General features: G+C 49.8%; 3 protein-coding genes and 1 non-coding gene across 4 annotated transcripts; all 4 read left to right on the forward strand.

Moving 5' to 3' along the window:
• The first annotated feature begins 1811 nt into the window (after positions 1-1811).
• On the forward strand, positions 1812-3787 carry LOC122382712 (uncharacterized protein K02A2.6-like). The gene is made up of 2 exons (XM_043368395.1): positions 1812-2573; positions 2878-3787. The coding sequence occupies exons 1-2, from the start codon at positions 1955-1957 to the stop codon at positions 3180-3182; spliced, it is 924 nt and encodes a 307-aa protein (XP_043224330.1). The 5' UTR covers positions 1812-1954; the 3' UTR covers positions 3183-3787.
• Positions 3788-7810: 4023 nt separating this feature from the next.
• Positions 7811-8892, forward strand: LOC122382713 (cuticle protein CP14.6-like). The gene is made up of 3 exons (XM_043368396.1): positions 7811-7835; positions 8001-8137; positions 8358-8892. Exons 1-3 carry the CDS (start codon positions 7827-7829, stop codon positions 8713-8715), a joined length of 504 nt encoding a protein of 167 aa, XP_043224331.1. The 5' UTR covers positions 7811-7826; the 3' UTR covers positions 8716-8892.
• Positions 8893-11884: 2992 nt separating this feature from the next.
• Positions 11885-12911, forward strand: LOC122382686 (cuticle protein CP14.6-like). Its single transcript, XM_043368348.1, has 3 exons — positions 11885-11893; positions 12021-12157; positions 12381-12911. The coding sequence occupies exons 1-3, from the start codon at positions 11885-11887 to the stop codon at positions 12739-12741; spliced, it is 507 nt and encodes a 168-aa protein (XP_043224283.1). The 3' UTR covers positions 12742-12911.
• Positions 12912-14166: 1255 nt separating this feature from the next.
• Positions 14167-14239, forward strand: Trnar-ucu. Its single transcript has one exon. It is a non-coding gene; the product is annotated as a tRNA-Arg (tRNA).
• The last annotated feature ends 141 nt before the right edge of the window (positions 14240-14380 follow it).

Below are 14380 nucleotides of genomic sequence, written 5' to 3' on the forward strand. Positions count from 1 at the left end.
CCGTTCGTATCACCCTGGGTGACGTCACGGTTGATGACGACATACACATTCTTCCGCGCGTCACGGGTCTGCTGATGTCATGGAGGACCACCCGCCGGTTAAACATTATTCCAAAGGACTACCCGCGTCAAATGAACAGCGCGACCTCGACGCCCTACGTCAACAGCGCTGGTTCGAGACACCCGGCAGCTCCAGACGACAGCAGTACGACTGCTACCCCGGTCTTTGAAGATCAAGCAAGCTCGACCGGAGGGCCGCGCGGCACGGCCACGCCAACGCCATCTACAACGCAACCCGACCGCTTTGTGGGGACATCTGTGCGGACGGAATCCGCACCGCGCTGTCGCCAAGCTGCACCGCCATCTACATCCCAGGTCAGGGAAGAGACAGTGGTGGGCTACCATTTATATATTTTTCTTTCTAGTTAAAAAAAATCATAGTGTCGGGGCTGTGACGAAAAATAAGTGGCCTAAATCCGATGAGAAAACAGGATTTGGGGGTACCCTAGGTTTGGCTCCAGCATGAGTTGCCCCCCCCCAAAACGCAAGCCTGGATCCGCCAGTGAGAGACACTAACTCCGAGCACTCACTGTACGACCAACGGTCAGATAGCCGCTCCCGAGCACCGAGAGGAGCAATGTGCCACGAAGATCCCAGACCTCGTGCAGGAATTCCCCACTGTGTTTGATGGCAACATTCGGTGCATGCCAGGAGAGGAGTACAAGATCCATCTCCGTGAAGATGCGGTGCCATTCTGCGTCACCGCGCCACGACGGGTACCACTGTCGTATCGTGACCCACTGAAAGAGGAGCTGAAACGGCTTGAGGACCAAGACATCATTTTCCCGGTGACGACTCCGACTGACTGGTGCGCACCGATCGTTGTCAGCGCTAAAAAGGGAGGCGGCATCCGGCTTTGCGTGGATCTTTCGATGCTGAACAAACACATCCGTCGAGAACGCTATCAATCACCGACTCCAGCAGAAGAAGTAGCATCCATTGTCGGAAAGAGGGCCAAATGGTTCACAGTGGTTGATGCTGCCAAGGGATACCACCAGTGCCCGCTTGCGGAAGAAAGCAGGTTACTGACAACTTTCATCACACCGTTCGGGAGATTTGCCTTCAAGCGCGCCCCGTATGGTGTCTCGTCGATCTCCGAGCATTACAACCGGAGGATGGACGAGGCACTGCAGGGAATGCCCGATAACTACCGGAAAGTGGTAGATGACGTCATCATCTTCAGCAGCACACTGGAAGAGCACATCCAGCACGTTCGGGGGTTTCTGTCTCGATGCGAGGAACGAGGCATTTCCCTCAACCTGGGGAAGCTCCAACTGGCTCAACGCTCCGCAAAGTTCGCCGGCTTCATTGTGACACAAGAGGGGTACAAGCCAAACCCGCAACTGACTCGAGCTCTATCTGCGTTCCCGACTCCGCGTAACATCTCTGACTTACGCGGATTCTTCGGACTCATCAACCAGCTGTCCCCATTTACCGACAGTGTAGCAGAGCTAATGGAGCCGCTTCGTTCTCTTCTGAGTCCAAGAACCACCTTCCTGTGGGAAGAGCACCATCAGCGGGCGTTCGAGAGAGCGAAGGAACACCTTGCTTCGGTGCCGACTCTCGGCTTCTTCGACCCCACCAGGCCGACGATGCTCGCAACCGACGCGAGTCGCAAGAAGGGCCTGGGCTTTGTTCTGCGACAAGCTGACAAGGATGGGCGATGGCACGTCATCCAAGCTGGATCACGCTTCCTCAGTGATGCCGAAACGCGGTACGCGACCATCGAGCCTGAGGCGCTCGCTGTATGCTGGGGCCTACAGAAGTGCCGCCTGTTCATCGGAGGACTTCCGAGCATCGAAGTAATCACGGACCATCGTCCTCTCGTACCAATCCTCAATAGCAAGACGCTAGACGAAATTGAAAATCCAAGGCTGCAGCGTCTCAAGTTACGGATGAGCGAGTTTGGGACAATCTCAGCAAGATGGGTACCGGCCTCCCAGCACAGCGCTGCAGACGCCCTGTCTAGGAACCCGATCGAGCACCCAAACGAAGACGACGAGTGTGGAGAGGATGCAACGACTTCCTGCATCCAGTCTATCGTCATCAGTGAACTCAAGGCCCATGACGTCGACATCAGTCTCAAAGAGGTCCGGGAGGCTGCTGCTGCGGACCACGAGTTCCAGCTACTGGCAGAAGTCATTCGGAACGGCTTCCCTGACAGTAAATCAGAGGTTCCAGAAGCCGTCAAAAGGTACTGGCCAGTTCGAGATCGCCTGACAGTGGACGATGGAATCGTTCTTTGTGGATGCAGGGTCGTTATACCCCCATCCCTGCGGAAGAGAACGCTCGCGACACTCCACGCGGGGCACCTGGGGAGAGAAAGGACAATTTCCAGAGCAAGACAGATCGTCTACTGGCCAGGAATGAATGCTGACGTCGATCACGTCACAAAGTCGTGCGACCGCTGTCAGAGTGAGCTCCCCTCCCAACAGCGGGAGACGCTGATCCAGCACGAGCTTCCAGGACGACCCTTTCAGCATCTGACTGTCGACATTGGAAGTCACGCTGGAGGTAAATATCTTGTTGTTGTGGATGGGTTTTCTGGATGGCGTCATGTAGCATACCTCGGCTTACACTCGGGCACAACCAAAGTCATGTCTGCATTGCTAAATGTCTTCCGACAAATCGGGGTTCCCGAGGCACTGTGGAGTGACGGGGGCACTGAATTCACATCATATCAGTTCCGAAGTTTTCTCAGAAAGTGGGGCATCAGTCACCACACATCATCTCCCCACTATCCACAATCTAATGGGCTCGCCGAGTCTGGAGTGAAGGCTGCTAAAAAGCTATTGAGAAGGTGCTGGGACTTTCGCAGGTGCAGACTGGACGAGGACGCCTGGACGAGAGGGATCCTCCAACACTGGAACACGCCCGGTAGCTGCGGAGTGTCGCCACCTCAGCTCGTGTACGGACGACCGATCAGAGACACTCTGCCATCACACCCTGATCTCTACAAACGGCAGCCCCCTGAGGAGTTCGCTGACCGACGGGAGGAGTGCCGTCGTAAAGCTAAGGAGCGCTACGACAGCCGAGCACGGGATCTCCCCGAGTTCCCAGTCGGAACCCATGTACGGGTGCAAGACGTCCGCACCCGCCGGTGGGAGAGGTGCGGCACAGTGACTGACGTCCTACCGTTCCGGAGGTATCGTGTGCGGTTTGACGATGGCGGCAGTGTAGACCGCAACCGGTGCCACCTTCGCCGGAGGTATGCTGTTGTTGAACCGTGTCTAGCGGAGAGGAGCGGTGCATCGGACAACTCAGGTCCGACCGGGCAGCGTCGCGCCGAGGTGCCCAGCGGAAGCCGACAGCCGCTTCAGGGGACGTCCCGTCTCGCCGAGGAGCCGCCGCTCCGACGGTCGACGCGGACGAGGAGACGGCCGAGGCGTCTGATAGAGGAGATGTAATGATAGGCTTGCGTGTGCGCAGCGTGATGTTTCTTTTCACTTGTTAAGTTATTTTGTTGTTATTTTGTTGTCAAGTTGTTTTCGCTGTTACGTTATGCTGGTACTTACGGCTGTAATATGAGCTCAGGTGGGACCCCTGAGGGGAGGGGAGATGTGCTGGTGTCCCCGCCTCCATTGTGCGTGGTGTGCCGGTGTGTGCCCGAGTTGAGTCCCTGGAGACGCCACTGCCGTGCCCTGCCCTCCGGCAGTCGGCCGGCCGGCTGGGTTCCTGGTCCCTTGGTGGTGAGTTGGAGCGGAGCACCAATACACGCCGGAACGTTACTACCGCGTCTCACAACCCCTTTGGTTAATTCTACGTACAACAGTACAGACCAGAAATTTAACAAAGATAATTGGATGGCAGACACTGCTGGGTGGTCCGTCTTAGACTACAAGTTCAGTCCGTCAGTTCAGTTCAGTCCGTCCGTCTTAGTTCAGTAGCCTATAAACATTATGAGGTTCAAGAGCAGTGAAGCAAGATACATGAATTTAAAGCTTAGGTGGTCCGTCCTACCCCACCTTTCCCTGCGTTTCATGAGTCTGTCTTCGGGAAGATGTATCAAAACCCCTGATAGAAGCGGTCATAGCCAGCAATTGTTTCAGCTAGACAGACCAACCCCGTCCAGATCGGACTGTTTGTGCCGAACATATGCAAAAAGGCATTAGCCCGCGCCTGGCCGGGGGGATGTTTGACCCCCCCCCCTGCAGTTTTCGCAGATATCTCACAAACGGCGGCGCGGAGCGCCGCCGTTTTTGGCACACCTGTTTATCCATCTTTTCCACACATGTTGTGAAAATTTCAGCCCCAGGGCTTTCAAGGTCAGGTCACCAGGTCAGGTCAAGTGACCTCACCTCAGAAAAAGTTTCAATCCTCGTCATAGCTAACCGACTGAACGATCGCCTTGAAACTTTCAGCGATTGATAAGAATAACAGTATGTACAAAATGTAGGTATATCTCGGAATTTTGATATCGGTGACCTAAAGCCCTTGTTACACTGCCGAATTTTGGTACACGAATGTGCACGAATATGCAAGTCATCCTATGTCGCGGACCGATTCGGCATCTTTCTTTCACGGTCTTGGCATTTCGCAGATCAGTCGGTGTCCACCGCGCGACTTTTACGGTTCGTCACGACCGCCACGAATATTTCATGAAAAATGAAAATTTCGTGGTCGTTCGCCGAACATATAAAAAGCGAACATGATCGCCAAACAGTCGCCGAGTCGCCGCCGACATGTCGCTGCGTGCGCCGACTTGTTGCCAAGATATCGCCGACTATTCGCAACAGATTCGCCATTCATTCGCGATGTTCGCCGAATCATGGATCAGCTTCGACCCGCGCACGATTAGGGGGGCCCCCACCCGTTTTCTACAAATTGGGCTCTGTCGGCGAACTGTTCGCCTCTGTCGGTGAACTGTTCGCCGATTTCCTACACGACGTGATTCGGCGACAGGGTCGTGGCCAAAATTCGGCAGTGTAACACGGCCTTGGTCAACATTGCGACCTCTCCAATATAAGTCAATGGGAGAAAATTGAAATGCGCTTCTTTTGGACGAATGATGTTCAAAAGCCTCTCAAACATCGGTTCATGGGTAAAAAAGACACACTGAATCGGAAAAATGCACCTGTGCCCCCTCTGTGTGCCCCTGAGGTCATCTCAGGTCATGAGCGGTCACCGGTAGTTTTTTGGCTATAACTTTGATAAAGACGTACTAGAGCGATGAAAAAACGTCAGATGTATTTAGCTCGACGATACTGATCGACTGATATGCAACATGACCCTTTCCAGTCAGGTCATGACCTTGACCAGAGGTCAAATTTTAAAAATGACCTTTCAAGGTCAACAAATAGTTCATTCGACGCGTCTCGACGAAAGGAACACGATGCTGTCAAAAGTAATGTCGTGGCTCTCTTGAGTCAAAAGTTATTGACGAAAAACCATTTCGTGAAAATTGCTATTTTACAGTTTTTGCCCTCTGAAGGCTAAACCGTTGACCTGATGTCAAATCTGAGAACAATACGTAGAAAGGTCTTAAAAAGGGCCATCGAATTCGCTTTTCCGCGGCGCTGTAGCTCTATTGGTTACCGAGTGAGCCGTTGGCAGTTTCCAAAATTGTTGAAATGGACTACATTTGACCTATGATGACCTCTGGCGACCTGACCTTTGACCTGACCCAAAAAATGACCGAAGTGTTTCCGTCATTATTTTTGGCGTTCTTTCGAATGCCACTTACTGCGTGTCGCTACGTGGCCCAGGAGCCGAGTTAGACGGGGAGGTGTTCGTTCAGCTTCCCCCCCCCCCCCCGGCACGGCGCGGAAGTCGCGGAGCACCGACCCGGCGCGGGTAACACTGGTAAAATTGTTTTCAAACGGCGCGATCCTGAATGGTTTATACTATAGTGATTGCTTTGCTAATAAACGGCATGTGAATTGTAATACATGTCCCTTTTCAAAACGTAAATATAATTTGAAATTAAAAAAATCCTTACAGAACAGATAGGTAGGAACATAAATCAATCATTTCAATTAACTCGTAACGCATACTGACGTTGACTGTGTTTTGCCGGCTCACGTTTCAAAGGGAAGATCACGTAAAAACGGCAAAAAGTTCAAACGTTAAACTTTTACGAAAAAAAGATATTCGTGATATCGTTCTGTTCTGCGTGTTACCCGAGTTTGCGTGTTTTGCGTGATATTTCATGCATTTCATAGGTATTTCGGTGCGTTTCATCCGACTTTGTGTACTTGCCGAGACGCCGGGGCAGTGTTAGCTCGCCCAATGCTGAGCATTGGCACGAACACTTTTATCAAGAATAATGTCACGCAAGACTGACATCACGGATGAAACACACGCATAACACGCATATGTAGCCGGCCTTGAATATTGGGCTTGATAAATAAGCCTCTCAGTAAACGGCCGGCCTGTACACTTCAGCTCAGAATGTTCCATCAACCTTCGAAAGACTATTTGGCGCTTCGCGCTCGCTCGTAACTATTTTCGAAAAAGTGACAGGTCTTAACCCTATTCCTGGCGGGGGGGGGGCCTCAGGAGCCCCCCCCCCCCTGAGTTTTTTTGGTTATTTCTCCCAAACGCGTTGAGCTAGGAAGCTCAAATTTTCTGACTTTTCCTAAAAGGCTTCTACGCAACATGTCTGAAAATTTTGAGTTGATCTGACCTCAGGTCAGGTCACCAGAGGCGGTTTGGTGACCCTACCTCAGAAAAGTTTGCAATCACGCCAGAGCTAGAGTTTTTGACCGATCAATTTCTTCTCTTCAGGCTTAAGTTAGGGTACCAGTATGTGCAATTTGTATATCTCGGAATTTTGATATCGGTGACCTAAGGTCAGGTCAGTTTCGCGACCTCCCCATTATAAGTCAATGGGGGAAAAATCAACTCCCTGTTTTTACCACTAAAACGGGTCGGAATGGCCCCATATACCATACATGACTTCATATACGATTAACCTTCACTACCTTGAGGTCTGTTTTGCTGTTGGGCAGCTGTGAGGTCATGTGACGTCATCAAAGGTCACCAAAGGTTTTTGGCCAATAACTCCGTACAGGAACAAGATACAGACGCGTGGATGGTCTCATTGTGTTCAGCTCGTCAAGACGCATCGAATGATATACATGATGACCTCGAGGTCACGTGACCTGAGGTCAACCTTTGACATTGACCTTTCGAGGTCAACATATATATCATTCGATGCGGACTGACGAGAGGATCACGATGATGCCCTTAGTTTGTTCCTATCTTGACTAATTCGAAAGTTATTCGAGAAAAACTCTCCATATCTACCGCCGCCATTTTGACTTTTTCGACCCCTGTGACGTCATCTTTGACCTGACCTGAAAATGACCTTAGTAAAAATTGTAGATCTTGACCGTGCGTATCCGATGCCGTTTACCGTTTGTCGCTGCGATGTGTAGTTTTTGAGATCTGAAGGGGGGGGGCCGAATCGCCCCCCCCCCCGCCAGTTTCTTGTCCCGGCGGAGCCCGCCAGGAATAGGGTTAAAAGAATTCTGTCATATCTGCCAGGTGCTATAACTACACTCTGGCCTCTGAGACTGTGTGCGATAGCATTTCCCCGAAGTCCACTGCCCCCAGAAGGCCACCGACCGACCAGCCACGCCCTGGTGACCTAGACACAGGGGAGGTAGGGGGATAGCGTCCTCCGGGGTACAGATGCACTCCCCTGACCATGAGGAGTTAACTGTTCCACTGACCAGGTAAGTTTCACAGGAACGGTATAAAGGAGGACCGGAGGATGGAACCGGCATCAGATCTCACACAGGCAGATCCACACCAACACACAACATGAAGCTGGTAAGGTTATTAAGAAATGAACTTTTTGTTAACAATACCTTTCGGGTCATCGCATTTCGCTACTCTTGTCGTGGGGTTTATTGTTATTTGTAATATTCAATAATGGCCCAACGGTTGAATTAAGCGGTTATATGTGAGTTAATGGTGTGTCCTCCCGTTTCACAGCTCGTTCTCGCCGCCGTGCTGGCCGTGGCCGCCGCCGCCCCCAGCCGCAGCTACGCTGCCCCCACGTACGCCCCCAAGGTGTACCAGATCCTGAAGCAGGAGGCAGAGCTCCGCGACGACCAGTCCTACGACTCTCAGTAAGTTTATACTTGATATTTTTGGTAGTTTATGTTGAAAACCGAGAACTGCAACGAGGGCGAGGTAAATATTTGCAGTTGTTATCATTAATTATTCCTTTTTTGACGTCCATCTAAAGACTATGTGAAGTTTCCATTCCATAATCACTGGAAAGCCAGGAGGAAAGACGTTTTATTTGCACACTCGACTAACAATGTTTTTTCTCTGTCCCTTTTTCAGTTTTGAGACTGAGAACGGCATCTACGCCTCCGAGTCGGGCAGGCCGGTGGAGGGATACGGCGATGACGAGGAGAGCTACGACGTCAACGGCCAGTTCAGCTACACCGGTGACGACGGTGTCGTCTACAAGGTGGTCTACGTGGCCAACGGGAACGGCTTCCAGCCGCAGGGCGCCCATCTGCCCACCCCGGTGCCCACCGAGTACCCGACCCCGGAGGCGTCTGATGATGATGACGATGAGGAGGAGGAGCGTTACGAGGCTCCTGAGGAGGAGGACGATGATGACGAAGCTCCCGCCGGCTACTACCAGCCCCAGTATGAGCGCGTCATCGTCGGCTACAGGCCCCGCTACCAGTAGATCCATACGTCCGACACATGTCCATGATGTGACTGACGTCTGGCTTTCAACGTGATGTGATACGATGACGACCACGGTATTCGATACATGTTTGCATCACTGTCCATAAAGTGCTATTTATTTGTTTGTGTTGTGCTATTTATCCGTGCCCATATGCTGAATACAAACCAGCAGCAATGAGATGTATCTATAACGCTCCTTCCCTCAAAAATGCTCGAGTACTGGCATCAATGAAGGTCTTGCAAAGATGCACACACTTAAACACATGTGAAGTACAAGTGACTTCGTCGGTAATTGCACTACTCAGGCCTATCGGCCATATTCTGATTAAACTCAACTATACTCAGCTAAAGAGGATGGAAAACTGAAAAAGCGCTTAAAGTGTGTAAAAACGCAGTTTCACAGAAAAAGGGAATACCAGATATGTTTGCAGACGAGCTATCTTTACCTTGTTTGAAACGTTATAAACAAAAAGTTAATGATTTGATCATCATTTTTTTTTATACTGGATAGCTTCTACATAGATGAGCATGATTGTCACGCGGTAAAAAAACGAATATGCTGCTCTCGACGAGAGCAAGCCATTGATGTCCATTTTGTGGTTCCAGGTTAACAGGTGATCTCAAAGGTCTGGTTGATGATTCAAAAAGTGAATTTGATTTGCTTTTTGGAAAATAACTTACGTACAGGGTGTTTCACTAAAAGTGTCAAAAAGTAAAAGGTCATAATGCTCATAAGAACAATGTTTTCTAAGGAAATTTGCATATCATTTCATCCGCAATTGTTGGACATTTGAATATATAACAGCGATATCACCGTCACTCAAACCTATTCCACATATCCGCCCCTTCTTTTGATGCACCGTTTCGGCACGTGTCCGGAGGTGCCTCACAGCCCGTTTTCATATTCAGCGTCCAGACTGTCGGCAAAGCCTTGAATTGTGCTCTTCAGCTCCCGAAGTGATGCGACTTGAGTCTTCCTCAGCTCTGCGAGAGCTACTGAGTCAATGACCAAAACCAGAAGTCTAGCGGTGACAGATCGGGGCTTCGCGCTGGCCATGGGGGCGGGCGGTGAGGCAGCTGATTATCTGACCCAGGAACTTCTGGTCCAGCCAGTTCCTGGTGGCTACAGCTGTCACAGTGGTTGTTTTTGATAACTTGTAAGGCCTTGGCTATTTCTGATGTTGAAATTAGCTTCAAAGGCCCTCAAAAAGACCCTGACCTTTTTAACGGTTTCCGCCGAGAGGTGGGGGCGACCCCGCCTTTTTTGGACTGGAACTGGCATCGAAGGAGGCCTTTTAAACCTCTTAAGAAGCCCTTTTAAACTTTTATAATCTGGAACGTAGCGAGGTGAGAGAGTAAAACGTTTCCTGAAAAGTCGGCATACGGTTTCAATGTTTCTGATGGCACCAAATTTAAGTGTAATTCACCCCTCCTGTGGAGATGTAAATAACCTGTTCTTGATCTGTATAGGGAAAAAACGACTAGTACCTAACTTTGGCCTCCTGCCCTCGCTCCGTATGGGTGTAAAATACATCTTAAATGGACAAAGCATAAATGTCCCAAAATTTGGAACAAAGCCACGTGCGCAACCACGTGATTTGCATATTTTATATATCTTTAATAAGCATTTACTTTTTGACACTTTTAGTGAAACACCCTGTAGAACGGGTGCAGGGCAAAAAAAAGCACCAGCACATTGACATTGTTATAGACGTATCGAAGGGTGTACTTTCTGTCGGAAGAAAATGTTACGGTCAAGGTGATGTAAGATGACCTGAGTTGACCTCGGATGACCTTGATACATGATTGGTCGTATACCTGGTGTGCGTTCGTAGGCGCTGATTAAGAGGAGCATTCATTTCAATCTGCTCCATTATCTTGATTCCTGATGCTAAGCAGGGCTGAAATGAAAAATAAGACTCATTATAATTGCTAACTATAACACTGAGCTGAATTTGCAAAACTGGTCATAAAGTAGGCCACACTATAGGATACCCACCCAGACCAAAGTCTCCCCCTAACTCGTATCATCCTTCCGGCCTTGAAATGGTCTCGTCAGACCGAAACGAACTAAACCCAACAAAACAAAGAAACAAAGCCTGCCGTCAATTATAAGGCCCGGCGCCCTTCAGGCTGGGATCAGGGACCGGCAGGGTGGGACAGGACGAGCTGGGACAGGGGACTGACAGGGTGGGACAGGACGAGCTGGGACAGGGGACTGACAGGGTGGGACAGGACGAGCTGGGACAGGGGACTGACAGGCTGGGGGTCGAGAGACCAGCTGATCGGGACGAGTGTCATGCTCCAGAATGGGGGTGGGGGGGTGGGGGGGTGGGGGCTTGAACGAGGGACTGGCGGACTGGACCGCTATTCGAAGGCCAATGTTATTACGTGAGACAACTGATTCTTGGATAGACCCAGGACAAAATAATTCGTTTTTTTTTTTCGTCGCCACAATAAACGCTGGAAATAAGTTGCTAGACCAGCCTGTTCGGATACAAACTCGCAACAAGGCAGCTGATATACAAAGAAACCGACGTAAATTATGACCGAGGGATGAAGGACCAAGGTAATGGAAGTTACTTGGTTCGTCACACACTGCTATTGCAACGAGTCCCTTCTTCCGTTTCTGAAAAATGTAACAGCGTTCCGGAATGGAAGAGCTATTCATTGTAAGTCAACTCTAGTTAGGCTTGCACCATGCCTCATACTATGCTAATTGCTTATCTCGGGATTTAGCGACCTAGCGGGGCTAGCCAGGAGTGTAGCCTAGCCCTTGCGCTGCGCGTTTAGCTTGACACTCTGGCAGCGTCTGATGAACTTACAATTTCCTTGCACCTTACAATTAATAATGACCATTTGTAAGACGAAATTCCTTTCATCAGTGGGCCACAATTCATTGCGTGTCACCAAGCGCACACGATCCGATCGCATGTCATCATACTGGTGTCCCTGGAAGGTCACCGACCGGCCAGCCACGCCCTGGTGACCTAGACACAGGGGAGGTAGGGGGAGGAGGATGTCCTCCGGGGTACGGGTGTACTTTCCTGACCATGGGGAGTTAACTGTTCCATTAACCAGGTAGGTTTCACAGGGACGGTATAAAGGAGGACCGGAGGATGGAACCGGCATCAGATCTCACACAGACAGATCCACACCAACACAACATGAAGCTGGTAAGGAGGGGAGAGCTTTGTTGCTTAGATATTAAATATATTGTCTTTTTATTGATTGATATCCAGCAAACAATTATAATTCAAGAAAATATCGTCTAAAGTGGATGTTTTTCTGCTTTTTTCACAGCTCGTTCTCGCCGCCGTGCTGGCCGTGGCTACCGCCGCCCCCAGCCGCAGCTACGCTGCCCCCACGTACGCCCCCAAGGTGTACCAGATCCTGAAGCAGGAGGCAGAGCTCCGCGACGACCAGTCCTACGACTCTCAGTAAGTTGACGCTTGACACTTTATATGCCCTGAGTTAATGTCAAAGGAAACTTGGATAAATGATAAGTGATAAGCACATAAGGGCCTTTATTGTGCTAAATTCCATTTTAATTGACATTCATTTACATCTAATATTACATTTCCATTAACATTTTAGGTAGAAAGCAAAGAATGACGAGTGAACCGAAGAGCCAACAATGCGTTTCCTCTTTCCCTTTTCCAGTTTCGAGACTGAGAACGGCATCTACGCCTCCGAGTCGGGCAGGCCGGTGGAGGGATACGGCGATGACGAGGAGAGCTACGACGTCAACGGCCAGTTCAGCTACACCGGTGACGACGGTGTCGTCTACAAGGTGGTCTACGTGGCCAACGGGAACGGCTTCCAGCCGCAGGGCGCCCACCTGCCCACCCCGGTGCCCACCGAGTACCCGACCCCGGAGGCGTCTGATGATGATGACGATGAGGAGGAGGAGCGTTACGAGGCTCCTGAGGAGGAGGACGATGATGACGAAGCTCCCGCCGGCTACTTATACCAGCCCCAGTATGAGCGCGTCATCGTCGGCTACAGGCCCCGCTACCAGTAGATCCATACGTCCGACACATGTCCATGTGTGACAGGCGTCTGGTTTTCCACTGATGTAGATACGTTTCGGACCATGTGAAAAGATTCGAGTCTAGCTGTGATGCTTGCTATTTATGTATTTGTTCTGTGTTATTTATTTGTACCAATGTATCGAATACAAACCAGCAGTTATTACATATTTTCATTCCGTGAAATAATGGCGATGAATGATCTCCGGCAAGCGTAAAATCTTATTCTTATTGACATTTTCATGTGAGTTCAAAACAATGGCAAAAATGAAAACCTAACAAAACTATAAAAAAGCGAGCGACTACTAAACCCGCACTGGGCCAACCGCGACGGCCCGAGAGTGTTTAAATCCCTCCCATCCCCTCACCCCCACCTCCACCCCCCTAATTCGGCTACTAGCGACGCAGTGAAACGCGTTATGCAGTATGTAATCGAAAAAGGGTAAAAAATATGACGGAAGTACTTCGGCCATCTTCAGGTCAGGTCAAAGGTCAGGTCATTAGAGGTCATCGCAGGTCAAATTGCCTATTGCAATATTGTTGTGACAAATCGGCACATTACTCGGGTACCGACAGAGATGCAGCGCCGCTGGAAGTTGCATTTGATAGCCCTTTTAACGGTCTTTCTTGGGTAAGCTTTCAGATCGGATAGCAGACCAATGGTTTAGCCTCCAGAGAGCAAAAGCTCCGAATATAACTTTTTTTTTTTTTACAAAACAAATGCTCCTTTTCTGTAGCAAATTTTGACTACAGAAAAGTACGACTTTGCTTTTGCCAGCATAGTGTTCCTCTTATCGAGACGCGTCAAATGAACCATAATCTGATCCATAAAGGGTCATTTCACAAATTTGACCTCATTTCAAGGCCATGACCTGACCGGACAAGGTTATGCTGCAGAACTGCTGGAAACCTTTTATGCCAGAGATGACCTCCGGGACATAATGAGGTGTCACGGGTGCAATTTTTCCATTCAGTGTCATTTTTGTCTGCAACTTGATGTTTGAGAGTGTTTGTAATGACGTTTGTTCTAAAGAGATTCCTTCCAATTTTCTCCTTTTGACTTGGCAATGGAGAGGGCGCAAAATGACCGGGATCACCGTATCACACTTCCGAGAGAAAAATTTCTTTGTAGGTACATATATTGTTACTCTTATCAATCACTGGGCGTTTTCAAAGCGAGCCGGTGTAGTTCTATTCTAAGGTGTTTTTATCCGCTGGGACTGAGATCCCCGTATAGCCCAAATCTTTAACGAGCTTGCAAAAGATGACTGATGTCATCACTGTCAACCGTGGCGGCCGTATGGCTACCCTTCTACGCTGGAGTACGAAAAACATCATCTCACGCTCTCAGTCCCAGCGGATAAAAACACCTTAGAATGATCCGCATAAAACTTGGTAGAAAGCTCGTTAAAGTACTTGGTCTATATAGCTCAGAGGTAGAGCATTGGAGCTCTAATCCAAAGGTCCGGGGTTCGAATCCCCGTATAGCCCAAATCTTTAACGAGCTTGCAAAAGATGACCGATGTCATCGCTGTCAACCGTGGCGGCCGTATGGCTTGGCTACCCTTCTACGCTGGAGTACGAAAAACATCATCTCGAGCCGGTGTAGCTATGGCAGGCATAACTATTTCT

The sequence above is a fragment of the Amphibalanus amphitrite genome, unplaced genomic scaffold (assembly GCF_019059575.1).
Source record: "Amphibalanus amphitrite isolate SeventyFive unplaced genomic scaffold, NRLGWU_Aamphi_draft 000145F_arrow, whole genome shotgun sequence".
NCBI classification, from domain to species: Eukaryota; Metazoa; Arthropoda; class Thecostraca; order Balanomorpha; family Balanidae; genus Amphibalanus; species Amphibalanus amphitrite.